The sequence below is a fragment of the Panthera onca genome, chromosome A3 (assembly GCF_046562875.1).
Source record: "Panthera onca isolate mPanOnc1 chromosome A3, mPanOnc1 haplotype 2, whole genome shotgun sequence".
Classification (NCBI taxonomy): domain Eukaryota; kingdom Metazoa; phylum Chordata; class Mammalia; order Carnivora; family Felidae; genus Panthera; species Panthera onca.
Window position 1 is genome coordinate 89,021,831 of NC_138341.1, and position 22,632 is coordinate 89,044,462.

Genomic DNA, 22,632 nt, shown 5'->3' on the forward strand with positions numbered 1-22,632 from the left:
GTTGCCCAGCAGATGCCCTCCGCCTACGTGCTGCTGCCAATAGTCACCTGGTGGGCAATTTGAAGGGTCACCCTGCCGATCTGAAGGCTCCTGGCATCGCTACAAAGATGGCATGTGTGGAATCCAGGAAAGCATGGAATAACCATCAACCAGAGTGTGATCTTAAGCCAGCCCTGTTATTCTTTTTATATGTATCAGAAAATGTATCAGAAAATCATGGCCACTTATTGATATTAAAATGAAAAACTTGAACTTACAGATTTTAAAAAAATTACCCCAAATTCCAAATACCGTACTTACCAGTATTATCATTTGATATATACATTTCCAGACCTTTTTTCAAGGAAATACATGCATCTTGTTTTTAATGTTTATTTATTTCAGGGCACCTGGGTGGCTCAGTCGGTTAAGCAACCAACTTCGGCTCAGGTCATGATCAGGTTTGTGGGTTCGAGCCCTGCGTCAGACTCTGTGCTTACAGCTCAGAGCCTGGAGCCTGCTTCAGATTCTGTGTTTCTCTCTCTCTCTCTCTCGCTCTGCCCCTACCCCACTTGCTCTCTGTATCTCTCTGTCTGAAAAATAATAAACATTAAAAAAATTAATCTTTATTTTGAGACAGAGAGATAGAGCACAACAAGCAGAGGATGGTGAGAGAGAGAGAGAGAGAGAGAGAGAGAGAGAGAGAGAGAGAGAAAGAGAGAAAGAATCCCAAGCAGGCTCCATGCTGTCAGCACAGACCCCATTGTCAGGCTCAGATCATAAACCACAATATCATAATCTGAGCTGAAACCAAGAGTCAACGCATAACCAATTGAACCACCCAGGTGCCCCAATACATGCATCTTTTGATGGACCCTACACATCCTCCCATCATATGGCTCTGTGGGGCCCATGCCATCATCTGCCACCAAAGCCTCTATGGGGGGACATTTGAGCTGCTTCATAGTTCAGGTTTTACATATTATAAAAAAACATGGCTGTGAGATCCTTGTCTGTGCCTTCATTCTGCCTCGTTCAGATGTTTTTGTATTCATTACCAACAGGAAACTGCTGGGTCACCAGGCTTCCTCCCTCACCCCCCCACCTCCCTCTGCAGAACTGAGCTTTGTCCATAAGCCCAAATTAGGATGGGGGGCTGTGTAGGAAGTGCTCTGGCCCACAAGCTCCTTATCCCATCCAGTTGCTTTCCCCAATTTGTAAGCTGGGCAGCCCCACTCAGGACATCCACACTGCACAGCCATGTCACAAGGGCCACAGCCAAGCAGGATTTGCTTTATGACACAACAGGATAGCAGGGAGTGATCAAGGGTCGACCTGCTTGGGCCTGGGGCAGAGGGCTGCAGGGAATGTGAATCCTGCACACACCCATATCATCATTTGTGTGTGTCCTGGGAAGTGGGGGCAGGGAGCATGAACCACCTGGGTCACCCAGCAACACCAGCCACCAGCCCTATAAACACAATGTGCATGCCTACATCCCCATGTTGAAGGGATCCTCCTGCCCTTCAACTGACTTGGCCTTTCGGCAGCATTCTGCATGGCTGAGACATTGTGGTCCCCCTGTAAAGTGCAGGTCTGTTCTCACCACCCTCCTCCCATCACCTTCCAGGGCATCTCTGCCCTCAAGGCAAAGACCAGAATTCACATAGTGGCCCAGGGGGCCATGAATGGCCTGGCTCTACAGCACTTGGGTGCTTCCCCCTTGTCACCCCAGCCTTTCCTTTCTGTCCAGTGTTTCAAGCATGCCAAGCTTGCTTCTCTCAGCCTTTGCTGGGCAGGCCTCTGTGCTCCTTCCTCACCTGCGCAACCCTCACCACCTCACCGAACAGGCCTGCCTACTGCTTATAAAGCCCTCTCTGGCCCCCAGGTGACATCCCTGCAGTACGTTGCTGCATTTTCTGGGACCCCCACATCTATCATGACATGTGCAATGCTTATCCCCCACAGTGAACCCCACACTGGGGTCAGAGGGCATGTTTGTGCCCTGAGCCAGTCCTGACAAGTTGGGTGATCAGCAGAGGTCAGTGAGCACCTAGAACATGACCCACCCAGGCAAAACAACTCTACAACTTGACTGCCTGTCACACACTGCCCTGCCTGCATGAGGGGCAAGGGGGGCATTCCCCATTGACTCACCAGTTGTGACCTTGCTCAGTTGATGAGCTGGCCGCTGGACATGTATACCAACATCTGCCAACTACCTCCGATGTGGTGCCACTCCTGCCCCACACCTGCTACAGTGAGTGAGTAAAGGGCCCTAACCTTTCTCCCGTGACCATACAAGGAGAGCTGCGGGTCCTCCATACTCTGGGGGTGCCTGGAGCCGGGTGACCACACCCATGGAGGGCACTCTCTGGCTCCTGCCTGAAGCTCTGTGGAGGACGGTCTGGCCAGCTGCAGTGAACTCCACTGACAACTATCCCAAAGGGAAACAATCCTGAGCCTTGATGGTCTCTGTCTCCCTTCCAAGGGAGGGCAGGTGTGATGAGCAGGCAGAAGTCTCCCTCTATTCAGCCTGGCTCCCATACAGCACTCTGGAAATGCCGGCCTGTGCGTCAGCCACAGGGACACAATCTGTGGAGGGGCTGTCTTTGAAAATCCAAGTTCCCTCTTGCAGGAATAGGAAGTCCTTTGAGACCTGGAGTTACCTGGGAGACACAAGGAAAGGTGTGCTCCTGCCTACATGTTTTCATTCTGCCAGGCACCCCGTTGTCCAAACAAGAAGTAGCCTTTCTGCCTTGTTAGAGGTTGCAGATGTGCTGTGGTCTCTGGCACCTTTCCTGGTCCCTGCTAGAGGAGGGAAGCTGACTGCCTAGAGGGGTAGCGGCAGGTCGCCGGGAGCACACGGAGCTGAGCAAGGTCAGAACTGGTCAGGGGGTTGAGGAGAAATGCTCCCCTCACCCCTCCATGCAAGCATGCAAGGGACGTGGTGGTCACTTGACTGGTAGGGTTGTTCTGCCTTCCTGGAATGTGTGCCAGGTGCATCTCTCATTCCATTTTTGTAATTTCCGCTTCTAGTGACCTTCACCCATCTGAGGACCACACGTGGTGACATGTCCATCATTGCCAGCCAGAGCCGTGGGCAGCCCCCTGTGTCCTGCTTCCCCACCTGCCTCTGCCAAGGCACTAGCAGCTCCTGAGGGTTCTGCTCAAGCCTGCCTGGCTCCCTGTTCATCTGCATCCAGTTTCCTCTAGGATCCCTGTCCTGTCCCTTGGTGGGAAGCCTAGAGGGGACCCTCAAGGAAGGGAGGAGAGCCCTGGCTCTCTTGACTTTGAGGGGCATAGATGCCACCCTCCTCCAGATACCCATAGGCATCCCCATCTGTGTCAGTTTCCTGGGAGTGCTGTAACTGTACCACAAAGTGGTACATGTGGCTCAAAGCAACATGAAGTTATTCTCTGTCAGTTCTGAGGTCAGAAGGTCAAAATTAAGGTGTTGCAAGGATTGGTTGCTTCTGGAGACTGAAGGAGAATCTCTCCCAGCTTCTGGCAGCTGCCTGGATTCCTTACATCACTCTGCTATCAGCTTCTGTCTTCACATGGCCTTGCTTCCCCTCTGGGTGTCTCTCTTCTCCTCTTCTGTCTCTTATAAGGACACTCGTCACTGGAATTAGGGCCCACTGTAATAAAAGGTCATTTCATCTCAGGACCCCTACCTTATACTGTATTTGCAAAGACCTTTATTCCAAACAAGGTCACCTTCACAGATATCAGGGGCTATGGCTTAGGCATTTCTTTTGGGGGTACGTTGTTTAACTCCTTGTGGCATCTGATACCTCTGACCAGGAAGAAGCGTGCTTCCCTGGGGAGGGCTGGGGCAGGAGGGGCAAGGTGAGTGATGAGGGGCTTGGGACAGTATTGCCCCTATGGCTAGGTCTGTGGGATTCTCTGTGCAGAAATCACCTCAGCAAGATCATTTTGTGGCCCGGATCCCTCTTTTGGCCCTTAACTCCTTCCCTCAGTGGGTTTAACATGCACCACAGGCTAAACAGGAAGCATCTCAAAGTGGACCACCCCTCCAGCCATATCCCCACATAATAAACCCTTGGAGCCTTGAGGTCCTGGAGTCTGATGTGGGAGATGCTTGTTCTCCTGATGCCTGTCCCCTGTCACTGCCAAAGGATCAGTTTTCCTTAGGGGTTAATCTTCTCCTGGGAAAGCAGCTTTTAAATAAGCTCATGCTTTGTCTGGGTTTTTTTGGACAAACACAAGAACAAGTAATTCAAGTTCTAAGAATAAAAACAGGCCTCCCTCCACTGCCTTCTTCCATGTTAAACACAGTGCGATGCTGCCCAACCCAGATGCAGGCTGGAAGAGTGACTTTCCAAGCCGCTCCCGGAAGGCACTTGGAAGCTGCTTTTGGAAGAGTGTCAGTGGCTGCTAAGCTCCCTTCAATGAGCTGAAAAAAAAGTTATTGACAAACAACCCAGGCAAGTGGAACCTGAGAATTTTAGAGGCTGGAGGGTCAGGCCAGTGAGGGGAGAACAGGTGACTCTGGACTCCAGCCTGATCATGCTTTTCTCTTTCTTGAGGCAAGAGCCTCCTGTCAACTCACTCCTGTCTCTTGTGTGTTTCCAGGACTCCTCCTCCTCCTCGGCCGGACCCGCCCCAGCGGCTGAACAGCAAGGCACAGCTCCCAAAGTCCAGCTGCCCCTCAACGTGTGAGCTGCCATTTATGTTTTTGGGGTCCTGTGCCTTCAGCACCTCCCTCCCACCTCTGCTAGCATATAAACATGTGGTTTCCATAGGTTTTCTAAATTGTTACCAGCCAATCAGTCTAGTTATGTGCATCAGTAACACTGCTGATAAGAGAGTATGGAAAACAAAGTCTAGCTGGTTCTTTCATGTCAGTGTCTCCAGGACATTTATAAGCAGGGTGATATTCAAAATATTTGATGGCACAGGCCAATCAGGAAAGGACCAGCCATAGCATGGAGAAGACCCTGGAGGCCCATGAGAAGGTGTGTATTGGGTGGGGGGGGGGGGGGAGGAGGAGGGCTCTGGAGGGTGGAGGGGGCCAGAGCTGCGGGTGGTCTTGTGAGCATGGCGAAGTAGCTAGTCACCACGTGTTCAGAAGTAACTCAATATTTGAACAGCCACAACTGCCCTACAGTTATGGTAGCTTATATCATAGCAGCTGCATATCATCCCCAAATATAACCAGATGAATCATTGCCAGGAAGCAAGATGCTTATCTTGTTTAGAAGATTTGCTCTTGTTAAATTACAGCTCTTAAGAGATACGTGCAGTTTAAAAAATTCCCCATTTAAATAGTTCTGAAAAATTAGACTGCCTTCTACTCTTTTATTTGGCAATGAGCTCAGTTACTCGAATGAATCTTTTGAGGTGGAGAATATGAATTTGGCAAACAATATGGTGAAATAGAACGTTCCACAGATCTGACGAAGGTCAAAGGGACACTTAGAACCTGCATTATTGCAGAACAAAAGGTATTCCAAGCCAAAAAAAAAAAAAAGCCTTTTGAAAAAAGCAAGTTGCTGAGCTTCAAAAGGTCTCCTAAAGGTGTAAATATACTGGAACATGTTCAGCTACCTCTTTACACCCAATCAAAATGTTTGTCTTTACTTGGTGGCAGATTGGAAATCCTTGAACATCTCCCTTTATCTGCCCACTGCTCTGATTGCATCATTACCACAACCAACTAAACAAAAGGACATTAAGATGTACCTATTTTGTACCTAGTGTCCTGAGGGGAATGTAGATTAATGAGCTACATTTAGGTGTCTTTGGCCAAAATTCAAGTTTTCACCAGCACTAGACAGAAGACATGCTCTTCTTCTGACCTGCTGTCCTAGATAAGCTCCAGTGGCTTCCACTCAAACCTGGGAGCAAAGAAGCATATAGGACAGGATGGGTAGTGATAGCCTTGCTTTTTCCGAAGAACTAGATGCAGGGCCCTGTCCCTGAGGAAGTTGACCGGTATCCACAGGAGACTCTTATTCCCTAATGTGGTTGCCTAAATGAGAGGCAGGACACAGTGAGCTCTTCAAGAACAAGCCCCAGGTGTCCCCCCAGATGAATGCCTGGCACACAGGCTCCCTATAATTTTGGATGTGTTCTGATGACCAAAACCTTCCTCATCATGGGTACAGAGTGCTTCTGGTATTGGCCTAAAGCCCCCAGCTCTTACACATCAGATCAGCCACCAAGAAAGCTGCTCTGTCTTTGAGACCCAAAAGGTTATTAATACCGTCCAAGAATATTACTCCCCAAGAGTTGTGAATACAGACTGGAGGTTTCAACCATGCACAGATCTTCCATATTGTGGAGGGCTTTTTAATGTGGTGCAGAGCATGGAGTGACCTCCCTCTCCTTCCATCCCTGCTCTGCCCTGAGACATTAATAGGCCTTCTGTCTATCTGCCTTACCCCAGAGCATGGCAGTGGGTTCTGAGAGCCTCGCTCAGGGTCCCGAGTGCAGCTTGCCATCTGGGAATGAAACCTCCACAGACAGATGGGTACAGTTCATCCCTGGGAGAAAACCAAGAGCCTCTTGAAGTGTGTGACAATCTGCATGCCACCTGTGAGGTCTGGGAGTCTTGTTGTGGGGGCCAGAGAAAGACCAAGGGGTGGAGCAGAGGGACTGGGGGTTGCCTGCAGACTGGAGAAAGGAAACCCAAAGGGACAACAGGCAGCAGGAGGCACCTTGTACCTGGTGGTGTGGGGGGGGGGGGGTCAAAGCTGTCCCCACCAGATCCGTTTGTGGTGGACGCAATCTCATAGGCGTAATTCTCCTTGTGACCCACCTATTTGTCCTGAGCGTCGAGAAGTCGCTGAGCCTACCTTCTAATGACTACACAGCCACCATGTTCCGTATGTTGGTAAAGGAACTGGTGACCAGACCAGGCCCCACCACAAATCTGTAACACAGAGGGTGGTTCTGGGCTTCAATCTGTGATGGGCTTGATTAGTGTGAATTTAATATACCAGGATCTGGTAACCTAAGTCCCTGCTGAAGTGGGGCAAAGGCCTGGAAGGGGTGAACCCACCAGCCAGCCTTCTGTGGCAGTGCTCAGTATTTCAGACAGTGATTCCAGATAGTCATAGCACCTGCCCTCAGGGTATGGATAAGGTGCCCCTGCCCGCAGCCCTGCCTGAGGGTGAGCAGCACTATCGAATGGTGAGCAACGTATGTGGGAAAAGCACAAGAACCATCTTGAGAGAATTCTCTAGAGCAGAGTAGAAGGCTTGGCGGGCAGAATTGGAGATTTGCAAAGGTGCCGGCAGGGCCACCTGCAGTGGACAGAAAGACCTGCCCCTATGAGCTGGCCTTAAGCCCAGGGGAATGTAGGGTCCCCAAGCAGCAGCAGCCTTGTCTGGATTGGATTTCCTGGAAGCAGACTCTGAGGCTAAGGCCCATTGATGGCTGCTCTCAGGAGCCATGCCTGTGAGGAAGCGGGGGCTGAGCTGTGCTGGAAGGGAAGCCTGGTGATCCTCAGGGCAACTCTAGAGCCTGAATAGACCTTAGTTTTCCCAAGATGAAGCGAGCCCATGTGGGCTTCAGGTGACCCCTGGGAGAGACACAGTCTCTAGTGCAGCTGCACATGGCTGGGAAATTCCCACTGAGGACCATTATGGTGAGCCATCAGCAGCCTGTGGCCCACTCTGGGAGATGGTGCCATAGCCCTTGAGTGTAGACCTTGACTGGACATCACCAGACACAGTACATAGGTGGGTCTTTAACTTCAGAATGTAGCAGAAGTAGCTGGAGGGCTTGTTGAAACAGATTGCTGGGTCTTACCCTAGTAGCTCTGGAGTGAGGCCCCAGAATGTACCTCTCTAACAAGTCCCTAGGTGATGCTTTTGCTGCTGGTCCAGGACTTCCTTTTGTGGGTCACTGCACAAATGCCTCTGCAGACCAGTTTTCTGTGAGCTCAGTGTGGGAAGGATGCCAGCTCCCACACGGGACTGGCAGCCAAGCCACTCCCAGCTCCTTCCTTCTGGGCTGCAGCCGATACCTCATCCAATGGAGTGCCAGCTGCCTGCGGTTCCTGGGAAATCAGAACCACTGGAAGGCCTGGGTGAGGGGCTGGTCACTTCATGGCCTCATGACAGTTCCCCAAATGCTCCCCATTCTCTCCCTCTGAACATCTGCACCCAGGGAGTCAGCCCTGTCCACAGCCCTGCATCAGCTCACCCCTCCCCAGCTCAGCTGCCACCTCCTTCAGGAAGACTTACTTGGCTTTCTGAGCCTGGGCAGTGCCCGTCCCAGACCCTATAACATCCTGTGCAGGCCCTGACATGCACCTGTGTTGTCTCCCCCTTCCCCAGAGTGGGTGCTCCTGGGGCAGGCTTCTCCACCACCTGGCTGCACCTGGCTATCATTCAGTAGACATCCATTGAATGGAACCATCAATGTGTGGGCACATGTCAGCTAGTGTGACCCTGGTATCCAGGAGAACAGGAGCAAACACTTCAACAGGAATAATTGAAAGGAATCTTTTACTTATTCTAGAAGAAACATGAGCAAACCATCATATAGAGGAGAAAGGGTGTGAAATTAATGAAGGCACTAAAATACTTCAGTTCACTCCTTGATTAGAGCTGAAGAGAACTATGTAGATAATTAACACAAGTGAACATCTTGCTGTAGAAATGAGCAAGTAATATGGGTGAGTGATTGGTGTCCTCGGAAATATCCCATAGGCTGCTTGTAAAAGCATGATGCCAGGCAGAGTGGCCACAGCAGTTGGCCGCTTCTGTGTGTACACCATCCATGCAAGGGCACCCAGGGAGGGGGCATGGGGCCTGACCCTCTATCCCAGGCTCACACTTTCAGGACTGCTTCAGGCTGGTGGAGGGGGCACCTTACAGCTTGAAAGCCCCATATAGTCTACAAGACAGTGGGGAAGAAAAAACCAAATTTCCTACTATTACCTTATTTTTAGTACCAGCTTTAAAAAATATTTTTTAATGTTTTATTCATTTTTGAGAGAGAGAGACAGGTGGGAGGGGGAGAGAGAGAGAGAGAAACACAGAATCTGAAGCAGGCTCCAGGCTCTGAGGTGTCAGCACAGAACCCAACACGGGGCTCGAACCCACAGACTGTGAGATCATGACCTGAGCCAAAGTTGGCCACTTAACCAACTGAGCCACCCAGGCACCCCCTTTTTTAAAAAATTTTAATGCTAGTACCAGCTTTTGTAAGTGAATCCACAGAGGTGAAATTGGGGCCTCAAGCAGCAGCCCCTGGCTGATCTATATGTGTTTTTGAGATGACCGAGCCATCTGTGGAAGCTTGTTTTGAGCTGAAGAGGCCTTTTGAAGGAATAAGGAGTGAGAATGGGGCCCTGGGAACCATGAGGAAGAGGACCATGCAGGCACTGCCTATTTCATGCCAGGCGTGCGAGGCCCCAGCAGGCTCCATGAGGACCAGCCTGCAGCTCTGAGCATAGAAGGTGCCATCCAGCTCGCTCAGAGACTGTCAGCAATGCAATTCTGGCTGAGTGCAGCAGAGGGGACATGGGTGGAGAGGGAGTGACAAGGTAGCACTGCTGTGGCTGTCTGGTGCATAAAGCAGGGACCAGGAGGCCTGCAGGCATCAGGCTGACAGTGGGCTGGGCCATCCTCTGTTCAAGTGTGATCCATCCATGCTTTTTCTTGGGTCATTCCTAAAGAAAGCAGATGCTGAATGACATATTCCCCCACCCCAGGCCAGCGCCCCTCCCCAGCACGAGCCACATGCCAGATCTGCAGGCACACGTGCAGCAAAATGACCCACAGAGCCATCTGCTTCTGGTTTTCTCTCTGAGACACCCAAAGGAAATATAAGTGGGAGGGGCAGAGATTTTTCAAGGTGAAGTCAGATTTATTTGCATTCCAGTTCCCCCAGCAACGCACACCTAGAGGCCAGACTTGAAGTATTGAGACCAGAGGAGATATTACTCATCAACAACACAAATTTGAAGTAAAGATGAGGAGAGCAAATGCATCAGTGCCCTGTGCAAACCAGTGCAGCACCTCTTGATGCAGGGGACCACACGGGCTCCCTGACCCCGGAACTCAGCCTCACCTTCAGGCCGACCTCAGCAGGGCCTGCCAGCCTCCTCCACAGCCTCTCACAGTGCCTTGTCCTGTCCCTGTGGCCACAGAGCCCCATCTGCTTCTAACTTGTTGCTGAAACACAGATTCTCAACCTTTCTGACCCTTAGTTTCCTCAACTGTGAAATAAGGGGTAATCCCAGCCTCAGAGTTCATGTGGGGCTTAGGCAAGGCCCTGGGAGAGGTTGGCACCTGAAAGATGCCAGTTCTCTGTGCTTCTGCCCTGTCCTTCCTTAGCCAGTGGCCCACATGCCTGTGGTGGGGGTGGAGCTCTGCACAACTGTTCTTAGGCACAGATATGAGCTACTTAGAAATAAGATACCATTAGAGTTTGTGAGGGACAATTTAGAGTTTAGAGCTGTGTTTTGAAGGGGAGGGTGTGTCATTCCCTTGGGGGTGATGGCATCCCTGGAAATGACATTCTTTGTACTGCCCATTGTTAGCATCCAAGGGGTGTCTGTGTCACTGAGCATTTATTGAGTAGAATACATGAAACCATGAAAGGAATATTGACTTCCCACTGTTAAGAATCCAGACCTGCCCTGTGAAGGGGCATGATGTGGCATAAAATCCAAGTCTGTCTATGTTTGCAAACTAACTGCAGTGACACTGTTTCTCAGTGTGTCCTGTGCCAGAGGACGTGATTCCAGCAGTGGGGAAGGCACTGGTGTCCCCGCTCGGTGGACCAGCAGTGTTTAGCCATGTTCACCTCTAGGTTGCTCATTTTCCTGCTTTTATTATTTCACCGGACCCATGTCTTGTGTTTCTCTAAAATAAAAATGGAATTTTGAAAGAAGACTTTTCTGACTTAAAAGTCTTAATCAGGATAGCTTGAAGCTCATAATCTAAAATTTTTCTTCATTTTTCTTTTTTTTTTTCATTTCAACTCCCCTTTTGTGCTAAGAAGTGAATGCAAAGTCTTTGTTCCACTAAATGGCATGGGGATCCTCAAATGTTGAGGGAAGGATAATCGGCTCCTTCCCTAAAGACAATTAAATTTCAATTATTTGAGGTCTAGTCCCCCAAGATCACAAACATCACTACCAGGCAGTTCATATGGTTCATGGAGTGTTTGTCACACTTGGTAACATTGCTTTCTTTTTTAAATCGGGTGTGTATCCAACTCCTGCTGTGGAGGTTGGGTGATAATGGACATCACTCACTGAGCCAGGTGTGGGCAAGTGCAGGTCCTGGTCCTTGGGCTGCTGTGCCAACATGAACCTTACACACTCGCCTGGGGTCTATCCTCTCTCTGGCAGGGCCAGCTCACAATTGGGCAGGTGTCCCCTGCCCCCCCTCCCTCCATAGCTTCAAACTCCACTGAGCAGATGGACAGTGCAGGTGGCACATGGAAGTCATCCTTGACCCAGGAGCTTCAAAGATAGATTAAAGAGCAAAGAGAAAGTCCCCCCATCCCATCAAAGCTACCTTTGTCTAGGCCGTCCACAGTGCCCTGTTTAGATGGCTCCTTCACCCCCCAAGGGCTGGACTAGCTGGTTTGGAAACTCTGTTAATAGAAGTTTTTTGACTCCAGTTTCTACTTCCCTCTTTGACTCACCTCTCACCCCTTCGCATGCCTTGTGCCTCAGTTGTTTCCCTCTCTCCCCCGGCTCACTGCCTTCTCTGCTTGCTTCTGTCTATCCAGGTTCTTCCAGGGCAGCTCAGCTCTCTCCTGGTTGGACTCAGCTCTCTCTGCCATCTTGCCCTGTTGTATACCCTCTGCTTCTCCTTTTCATTCCTCTCCTCACTGTTTAGATACCCACAGCCTGCAGCCCTGTCTTTTCTGCCCTTTCTTGCCTCTCCATGGTGCCCACCCCTCCTGGCACAGTCCTCCCAACTCCATACTGAATGGACTTCCTGAATGAGGAAAACTGGTACCTGTTTGTTCTGTGCTTGTTTTTGTGTTCAAGGTCAGCCGGCAGACTTTGGGGCCATATGAGACAGTTTCAGTACATGCCCACACACATGCAGATACACACATAGACACACACACTTTCCTTCAGCAGTCTTCATCAGAGTCTCAAAACCAGAGCCCCTATTTTATTGTTCTTTTAACAAGTATTATTTGGAGTATACTATGTACCAGACGCATTCTGGTCCTGGGCATACAGCAGTGAAAAAAACATACAAAAATCTCTATCCTTGTGGAGCATATAGTATAGTAGGGAGTGGAGGACAGCAGGGTGAGAGATGAGAGCCCCAGATAGAGGGGAAAGTCAGTGCAAATTTAGAATATTTGGGGGACACCTTGGTGTAGAGCTTCCCTGAGCCAAGGTTTTCTGGGAACCCCAGCTAGAGATGCATACATGTAGTCCCCTTCCTCTGGGCTGAACTGGGCTCCCTCTGCACTGGCCATCACCCTCCTTAGGAGGTAGATGTGCCACAGGGTAGCAGGTGGCTGCCTCTTGCCAGGATCCCAGCTGAGGACAGGATGATCTGCCACTTCCTCTCATAGGAAGATTTAACTGCTCAGGATTCTTCCCCACAGGTGGGGAGATAAGAGTGGAAGAGCAAGGCATTTAAACTCTCCAACATGGTGCCCTCCTTGAGGAGCTCAGCCAACCTTGAACCTCTGTGTGTGAAAACGACCTTTGGAAAAGGGATCTTCCATCAGGCAGTGTCCAAGTGGGCAGAAAACCATGAAGCCCCACCCCAAGACACTAGGTGATGGCCCACTGGCCCAGTCCTCGGACAGCCAGTGGGCCAGGGTGAGGAGGAGGTTGTGCCCAAGACACATGGGACTTGGTCTCCTCCTGGGCCTGAAGGTTGAGGAGGCAGCTGGTAGGGCACAGGCCAGTGGTGGGCCTCATGTGGTGGCGTCACTACTTTGTATGGGCCTCCAGGCTCTGCACAGGCCCCAGGAGTGGGTGCAATAGATGTGGGTGCCCCGCCCTGTTGGCCAAGCTGAGATGTGAGCCCAGTGCCTGTCATGAAGGGAACAAAGGCAGCATGCAGTTCCTCCCTCCTTGACCAATGTGATTGTTTGCTGAGGTCCATGTTGTATACACACACATCCCAAGGAGACAGCACCCCCAGCTTGGCACTGTGCTCCTGGCCACTGTGTATTCACTGGCCACAGAATCGAAAAGATTGTTCTCACATCATGAAGAGATGGAAGGAAGCAAACAAACAGGATTTATGCTTCAGTTACCTTTGCTTGGGAGCAGGCCCAAAAAGGTGTGCATCCCTGTCATTGTTTCCAAGCCTCCCAAGGCCCCAGCCTGCACTTCCCCTTTCCCCTTGTTTTCAGCCTGCCCTTGCCCAAGCCCAAGCTGCAACTCCCCACGTGAGGCTGCCCGCCCCCAAGTGGTTAAAGAGCATGCAGGCTTCCCTGGCGCAAATGCAGTTGTCATGTGACTTTCCTGTTTGTGGTCATTCCTCTGTCACCATCAAAGAGCTCCTGTGAGTCATCAGATGTGAAAACAGACAGATGATTTCCTGGGTTCTCTTTGTCACCCAGGCATTGCGCTGAAAACCTGAATCTTTTCGCCCATGATAGGCAAGAGTGTCCCCTCCGGTGATGGCTTCCTTTATCCTCTCTGAAGCCCAGAGTCCTTGCTAGTTGCCAATGTTTATCTTTTCAAACAGAGAGAAATAAAGATGTAAGCCATCCTTTTATCCCTAAGGGAAGGGGGGAGGGTGCCAACCTGTAAAGAAAGGAAATAAACCAGTCAAGGCTTCCACTGACTGAAACAGAGGCACTTGTAGTGTTTAGGGTCAGGGATTAGAAAGGGGTGGCAGGTTTTATGTTGTTTTATCTTATTTTCCCTTACTTTATGTTAGGGCCAAGACATCTTTACAGGTTCTCATTCTGTTCTAGCATGTTCCTCACTGGCCCTCTGAGACTCAGGTCCTCCTTTCTTCTTGCTTGAACCCTAGTGAGTCATGTCTCATTTCTGTATTCACATACTGAGAAGGCCCTTCCCAGGGTCAGAAGGGTGTTCTGGGGGTCTATGACCCTCCTCAGATCCCCAGAGACCTGTGAATGTCCTCCAGCCCCTAGAGCCTACAGTCCTGGGAAGGGTCAACATACCCACCCAGCCATCCATCCTGGTAGAAGATCCAAGAGATGACATTTCTTTAAAAATCATCTTTTATTTCTCATTGAGCTGAAGCCTCATCAGCCTTCCTCCTGCCTCTTGTGAACAACATAGTTGCCTGATATGGTTCTCTCTATCAATTTAAAACCAACCTACCCAAACGCCCACAGTAGCAAAGCATTTTACAAGTATCCAGTCCTTGCAACTGCCCTGTGGGGTTGTATATTGAGGTTGTCAAATACCTAGTGATATGGGTCACTAGGATCATAGGCTGTTACGGGCACAACTTCTAAACCCTAGGCCAGGATTTACACCACTGAGTTTGTTCTTCATTTGTATTCAGATAGGCTTAAAAGAAAAGTAGAATTTAAATAATTAGCCATGGCACAAATATTACAAGGAAGAATGCAACCAATAATTCCCTAACTAGACTTCTTTTTATCTAAAAGGACCTTTGAGGTATCTTCCAGCTCAGACTGATTGAATGCACCAGGCAGGTTAAGCCAGGACCCAGTTAGATGAAATGAGGGAACCCAGCCCAAGACTTACCTGCTTCATTCTTAGTTTTCTCTTGCTCAGAACATCAGGCTTTAGAAATATTATGCAGAGTAGAAGAAAAAATTGGGGCCCAAAGACCTGTGGTCTTGTTCTGGCACATCCTCTGGCATATCCCTCAGCCTTGGATGAGTCATGGAGGCTCACTGAGCTGTAGGACTGGAAGGTGGTATCACATACCTGCCTGCCCAGGTCAGCCACTGCAGGGCTGTGGGGTGACCTGGGTTTTAGGCACAAGAGGCAAAGTCTTTCTCCTTCCTGCATGTACCTCTCAGGACCTGGTTCTCTAGGTGTGCAATAGCAGTGCTGAGTACACCGCCTTCCCTGCACCATGGTTTATCACAAAGAGTAGGTTGGGCACGGTGTGCACAAGCCCCCACAGGCATCAGCTAGTCCCTTTTTAGGTTGGGTTCATCCAAAGATGAGCCCACATGTGACCCAGGTGATACAAGATGGCCTATAACCACCCCTCCCAGCCATCATTTATCCTTGGCCCTACTCTTCTGCCTATAGGTACTTGGCGCTCTATGCTTACAAGCCCCAGAAGAACGACGAGCTGGAGCTGCGAAAGGGCGAGATGTACCGCGTCCTAGAGAAGTGTCAGGACGGCTGGTTCAAGGGGACATCCTTGAGGACTGGGCTGTCTGGGGTGTTCCCAGGAAACTACGTGACTCCCGTCTCCAGGTGAGGCAGGTGTCGCTGCCTGGAAGAGGGGGGAACACACTACCCACATTCCCCTGCAACTGGTTACTGCCTGAAAATCATGCTGTGGTCTGGGCAAGCCAAAAACACAGTCCAGAAGTCAGCAAGGGTGCCCCTGCCCACAAGGTTTTGCCCCGTGAGCTCAGAACTCCCCTTGAGCAAGGGTTCTACATGGCCAGCTTTTCACCTTACGAATTAGGTTTTGCTTGTCATTCCTTCAGCAGGCACTGGCTGTGAGGGGAGAAGATGCCAGCAGAATGAGCTGGACTCAGGGCAGCAGCACAAAGTGAAATTGGAAGGTCCCCAGGAGAGTGAGATCTTGTGTGTGTGTGCACACATGTACCTGTGCCTGTGCATACAGTGTCTGTACAACTGGTGTGTGTGTGTGTGTGTGTGTGTGTGTGTCACACACATAAACCTGGTATACATAAAACTCACACACCTATGTATATACACAAGGGAAAAACATATTCTCAAAAGCTAACAGTTGTTATTGAGTGATGGTATTAAGAGTAATTCAAATTTTTCTTCTTGTGCTTTCCTGTCATTTACAGATTTCCTGTTATATCATTTTTATAAAACAGATAATGGAATTAAAAGTTTTGCTCAAGAGGTTACCTGGAGTTGTCTGAGATTTTTCCATTAAGATAAGGGGTCCACTGTTGATTTCATTTGTCAGTCTCAGTTGTGGAAACCGTTCCTGGGCACAGCCCTGGATTCCTTCTCTCTCGGGGAAAAGACTGCCATTAAAATAAACAAATAATGCCTAGACCTTGCACTGATCACTAGACTGATTCATACTTTCCAGGGCACCCAGAGGAGCAGTGCTGGCCATGACATAGGCTTGCTTGTCACAGCATCTGATGGCCCTTCTTGGAAAGACCCATAATTTGTGAGCCCACTTTATTCAATTTTTACAGTTTTTTCCCTAGGGTAAAAGTGAGTTCAACAGGTAGCTGATGTGAATTTTTAAAAAAAATTCATGGCTTTGACTGGCTCACTGATGGAGTTCCTTGCTAGAGGCTAATTTCATGGCAGCTATAGGGGCTAAGAAAGAAAGGTGCTGTAGGTCCCTCGACAGCTGAGTCCTTTTCCAGGAGGCCTTTCTTCTCACGGAAGCCCTGACTTAGTGGTGGCTCAGGCCATCCCTGACCGAAGTCATGGCCCAGTGGTACTGAGTCTCAAGGAGTGAAGCACCCCACCTGGTGACGGGCCTGGCAGTGCCTGTTCTGACCCTCATGAATGAGACTCTGAGAGGACATAAGGGGAGTTTACCCAGATCTTAAACAAATGGAAGACATTTGATCCCTGAAACTGAACCCAGAGCAGCTTCCGAGTTCCCAGATTCTGCCATATCTTTCATGCTCACTGCCAGTGCGTGAGTTTGGTGCAAGTACTCAGAGGTCAAAGGGCTAAAGCCCATTTTCAGAGTGGCTGTGTTTCTCTTGTATTTCTTAAACACTGGAAACTCATTTCATCTGGAAACTCTGAGGTGAAAGGGCATCTATTTCTGGTATGAAACTGCAAGTTCCCTGACATCTCTCAGAAGGATGTGGTTTGTCTGTGCTCTTTCCCAGAAGCCAGCAGAAACAAGAAAGTGGCCATGTCCAGAGGGAGATGGGTCCTTGCCATCCCACCACATGCCAGATGTGTCCAAGCCTTGGCTGTGGCCAGCTCAGTCACTCTTTCTGGATGTAATTGGGGACAGACCCAGCTGTTTACTAAAATGAATCAAGGCAGTAGTTCTGGTACAAAATATTTAATTGATTGGGATCATCACTGGTTCTTAGGGTTCTTTTGCTGTTTCTTAACTATTTATATTGAAAGTGAACCCCCATGAAGGTTTTACAAAGGGTCCCCCACTGCCAAGTTTGAGCTCTGGGCATCGCTTAGGGGATTATCTCAGCATTGTTTTAGTGTTTATGCCCTGGGCTATGTGGCTTCACCTCTCACAGCCAGAAGGTATGAATGGGCCTTTATTGATGGCCTATATTGTGTGGTTTCATCTGTGACTTCACCTGACTGGATTCTGCTTTATTTCCTCAGGGCTCCGGTAGGAGGGGCTGGGGCACCCCGGAATAATGTTGGAGGGTCTCCACTGGCCAAAGGGATGGCCACAACCATCCACCCAGGTGGTGGAAGCCTGAGCAGCCCAGCCACTGCCACGAGGCCGGCCCTTCCCCTCACCACACCCCAGGCCCAGCACCAGGCAGCCGCCCCCCCAGTGGGCAGTTGTCTGCGGCACACAGCCCAGCCGGCCACCAGCCAAGCCCGGGGCACCGTCCCCACAGGTACGTGCCAGGCTCCTGAGACCTCACTCTGCGGGAAAATTTGACAAGTGGTTCTTGTAAGAAACATTATGACCTAGGTTTCAAGCAGTCCAACATGGGACAAGTCGTATTTGCTTATCATAATCCTAAGTTTCTGCTAATCTTTAGGAAATGTAGTATTGACTTATATTACCCTGTCCTGGCAAAAAAAAATGGGTTAGACAGTTCACAAATATTTATACATTTCATTGTAGCAAGAGGAGTGCATGAACTAATAAGATGAGCACTGGCACCTTTGGACGGCCCCTATGAGGTGGCTGGGCCAGCTGCACGGGCCTTCCATGTGCAGGACACCTGATCGGGGGCTTTCTAGCTAGGCAGCTTCTTACCACGCAGAGCCAGAGTGCCCTTTTTCTGAAATGCTTTGAAGCTAGAAGCAGTGATGGTCACTGACCCTTCACCTTCATGCCAACTTTATCAATAGCCAGGCTGACATCGTTTAAGGAAAATCTTAGTATGATGTGAGACGAAGAAAAAGTTATGAGGTGGATCTTATAGGCAGAAAGAAGGTAAACACTCTCGCTTGGAAGCTTAGCACTGAGCCATTAGGAACTGGGAGCCCACCCCAGTCACCTTCCCTTCACTGTGCAGTGAAGGAACCCAGGATGAGAGAGTGTAACTCTGACTTTTCATTTAAATGACACAGAATTCCTGCTCCACCCCAGCCTTACTCTCTCAGAAACCATCTATCTTCCTCTCAAAGTAAGGCTTAAAGGATGAAATATGTAAATTCTTTGGAGCAATAAAATACATGATTTTTTAGAATCTAGCCAGCCAGGAGATGGCCCATTAAAAGTGCTCTAGGAGGCATCTTCTCAAGTGTGAAAAGTGGGGATAATACTTAGCACAGCAGGGGCCATATTTTCTTCCGAGTCATGGCTAATGGAACAAGAGGGTGGGAAGGCTAATGGAACAAGAGGGTGGCTGTCCACCCACCAACCTGCTTATTACTCTTTGGGGAAGTTGGCCTGCACATTCCCGTACTGGTGCCAGTCCAGGCTTGTGTGTGGCAGCAAGAGCTATCAAGACCATGCTACAACCCTAGAATGAGATATGCACTATTGAGTGTTTTAGAGGACAGTCTGATTCGTTCAGCATGCCCACTGACAGAACAGGACGCTGTCCCTGCTCTCAGCTCTCATGGACCATCAGGGAATAGTGGTGCTAGGAAGGATTTGGGTGCTGATGGAGGGTTTAGCATGCACACTTGGTGATGACGAGGTGGGAGACTGGGAAAGGATCCTCAGAGGAGGCAGCAAAGTAACACTTGGGTAGGGAAACAAAGCAGGGCGCCATTTGAAGCAGGAAGAAAGGAATAGTCAAGTTAACAGAAGTGACAGAGAGCACATCTTGTGCAAACAGCTGCAAGCAGTTCAGTGAAGACAGAGTAAACACATGTCTGATTGAAGGCTTGAGATTGAGATCTGTGTTTGAATGCTGGGCTGCCATTATGATTGCTTGCCTGTTTCTTCCTCTGTAAAATGGCACCTACCTCCAGGGACAATGAGGATTATCTAGCATGGCATATCTAGTGTGTATTCAGTACCTGTAGCTACGTTTATTCTTCTGTTAGAGAATAATAATATTAATAGAGTATTCAATGTATGAGGGTCCAAAAAAATATATAAATTATTACCAAAGGATCCAGGGGATTGAATTTTCTCATGAAGGCAGTGGGGACCCCCCAAGAGCTTTTACATGAGAGGGATGGAACTTGACCAAATATTACCAGGCATGATAGGGAGGAAGAGCTGGTGTGGGGCAGCCTGAGGCTGGGAGCCACTAGAAAGGTGTTGCTGTCCTCAGGTGAGAGGTCACAGGGAAATGCAGAATTGAGGCAAATGACAAGACATTTAGGAGTCAGTATGGTTATGACTTGGAAATGGGCTGATGCTCAGGCAGAAGAAGGAACCAAGTCCAGCTACCAAGTTTCTGGACTAGTGACTGGGAGAATGACGATGGCATGCCCTGGTCTAGAAGAAACCAGAAGGGACTGGTTTATGGTGGAAGACAATGACATGTAGTTTTGCAAAGTGCAGTGGATGCTGGCACGCTGTGACCCACAGGCTGATTTGGATCAGCATCATTACATGGGGCTTTTATCTCGTGTATGAATCCCACCTCACCGTGGTAGAAGGCTGGCCCTGCCAGTCCAGCTTACCTTGTAGATAAGGGGCAGACATATGACCTAAATGCTGGGGTAGTCATGCTTGCATGTGACTTACATTCAGAAGCCACAAACATGAGGGGCTGTGTGGATCCTTTTTAAGAGAGAAGAGAGTGGTGAAAACATCCAGCTTTTCAGGGGCAGGAGGGTGGACATCTGGTGTCTAGTGCCCTGTCATCAGTGGGTGCTGAGTAGACTTCTAGTGTCCAGTGCCAGTCATCAGTGGGTGCAGGGTAGACTTATGGTGTCCAGGGCCCAGTCATCAGTAAGTATAAGGTGGAAATCTGGTGTCCAGTGTGCAGCCTCATTCTGGATAGTGTTTATTTCCAGCAGCAATGAGATCTGCACCAAGGGAGCCTCGTGGGTGGGGTTGGCACTGCCTTGGCTATTGAGCCTCCAAGACTGACTGCCATCCCAGAGACTCTGTAAGTGCTTAAGAGTCTTTCATATATGTCTGTTTTGCTTAAATTAACCAAGATAAGTTCTGTTTTTACAACTCTGCCCCATGGTGAATAACTAGTTGTCTTTATACTAAAGGAGCTCTGCAGCAATATTATCTGGTGCCAGCCCTCTTGCCCCCAACAATTACCTCCCAAGCAACTATACTCATAGAATGGTTTAAGTTCATCTGATGGTGTTTATTGGTAGCCTCTAGCTAGAGACACAGCCACTGTAGTGGCGAAGTGGTTGACTGAGCCCACAGCAGAACTTCCTAACTGATGTGCCAGACAGGTCAGAAGTATACCGAGATTCTGACCTCCTTGACCCTTGGAGCACCCGGGCAGGACCTGGGGCAGCTAAAGTCCCAGGCCATGTCCCTTCTGGCTATAAACATCTCATCCACTAACCCCAGTGTGCACTACACATGCTTCTATGTGCACCACAATATAGAGAGGTTGGGGAGCCCTGTTCCTCACTGAGAATGAATATCCTGGCACGGCAGCTCAGGGTTATTTGCACAAAATGCCAGTATGATGGTCTTTCTTTCTTTTTAAAGTTTACTTATTTATTTTAGAGAGAGAGGGGGAGAAAGAGAGTGTGGAGGGGGAGGGGCAGAGAGCAAGGGAGAGAAAATCCCAAGCAAGCTCCATGCTGTCAGCGCAGAGCCCTACACCAGGCTCGAACTCACAACTGCGAGATCATGACCTGAGCCAAAACTAAGAGTCACACACCCAACCAACTGAGTTGCCTAGGTGCCCCAGTATGATGTCCTTTCTAAGCCATGCCTTGCTAGCAACTTTCCCAGTTTAAAGAATAAAATGAGACCTGCCAGTCATTTCTCCCTCTATGGAATAACAAGCAGAATTGAAAGAAATTGGCATGGCTAGGGGCAGTACAACGTTGCATCTCAGTCATTGATCACCATAGTAACCACCATGGTGTGACAAGCATTCTCTTCCATCAGACTAATTTTACATACGGGAAAAGTGAGGCACAGGATGTTTAGAACGGTTTCCTCAATGCCTTCCAACCTCATACTTATCCCCACACTATTGCTGTTACAGTCAGGTTAAAGAATGGCTCCTACCACATCATATCAGTAAATTAAATGCCACTGAGTTTCCATAGCATTTTCCACTTCATTCTGCATTTAGAGAGAAAAAGCACACTGTTGACAGTACAAGTAATGGATTGTTCACTGCAGTAATTGCCCATTTCAGCAGACCCCAACCCAGGCAGTTGAGAGGCGTTTCATCAATGTTCTCATCTTGAGCCAAAGTCAGGCAGTTTGACAAAGGCTTAATTGCATTGGCCATAGCATCCAATATGATTTGTTCTGCTTGATTAATGTGATTCTTTTTTCCAAGGGCAGAGCTCTCCCTGTAAAGTGCCAGTGTCCACACAACCTCATATCAGTGTTTAGCAGGGGCAAGAGCCTTGTACAGCCATTTATTCATTAGCAAAAAACAAACAAACAAACAAACAAACAAACAAAAAACAAAAACAAAAACAAAAAACCAACCAACCAACAAACAAAAAGATGAAAGAGAGGTAGATACATGCAAGGCACTCTGCTAGGCTCTGGGAGTACAGAGAAGAACCTATAGACCCTATTTTTACACCCAGTTAGAAGGGCAAGGAAACAAATTCTTTCCATAGAGTTTGAAAAGCACTGTAGTGGAGGTATCCAGAGGGTATTAAGAAAGCATGGAGGGGAGATATGTAATTCAGACTGGGGAGGAAAATGAGAGAATGGAAAGTTTTCAAGAGGTGGTGATCCTGCCTTGATTCTTAAAGTACAAATAGGAACTATCTGAGCCGACAAAGCACAAATAGAATTCTAGCAAGGACAAAGACATGGCAATGAGAAATACCGGAGTTTCTATTTTGGGTAACTTTATTTGTTTTGATGTGACTAAAACAAAAGGCATGGAAGGAGAAGGCTAGGGTGTTAGTGACATTTTCTCTGAAGAGGCAAAATTTAATTTTAGATCTTAAAGCTAGGTAGAGCTTAGCATGCAGCAGGGGGTGAGGTGAGGTGGAAGTGTGTGGAAGGACAAAGAAAGAGAATGAGTGCCTGTGGCACAGCTGAAAGGTAAGCAGAGGAAGATCATGGAGGTTCCTTTAGACCATGTCATGGAATTTCAGTTTTTATGCTAAGGCCATTGGGGCACATTAGAGGGTTTTAAATAATAGATAGAATCAAAGTTTTGTATCTAAAGGATAAAGCTAAACTTCTGCTTATGACCGACCTAATGTAGTGAGGACAGGATTTGCCCTTCTACCAGAAACAATTTATAAGAACAACTGTTTGCAAGATGTCAGACATTGGAAAA

General features: G+C 48.9%; 1 protein-coding gene across 1 annotated transcript in view; it reads left to right on the forward strand.

Annotated features, from left to right (window-relative positions):
- Window positions 1-22,632, forward strand: part of SH3RF3 (SH3 domain containing ring finger 3) — a 373,186-nt gene that overhangs the window by 278,980 nt on the left and 71,574 nt on the right. The window contains exons 5-7 of the mRNA XM_078444321.2: window positions 4,579-4,661; window positions 15,170-15,340; window positions 17,405-17,649. Coding sequence (XP_078300447.2) covers window positions 4,579-4,661; window positions 15,170-15,340; window positions 17,405-17,649 — 499 coding nt within the window. The remainder of the gene's footprint in view (window positions 1-4,578; window positions 4,662-15,169; window positions 15,341-17,404; window positions 17,650-22,632) is intronic.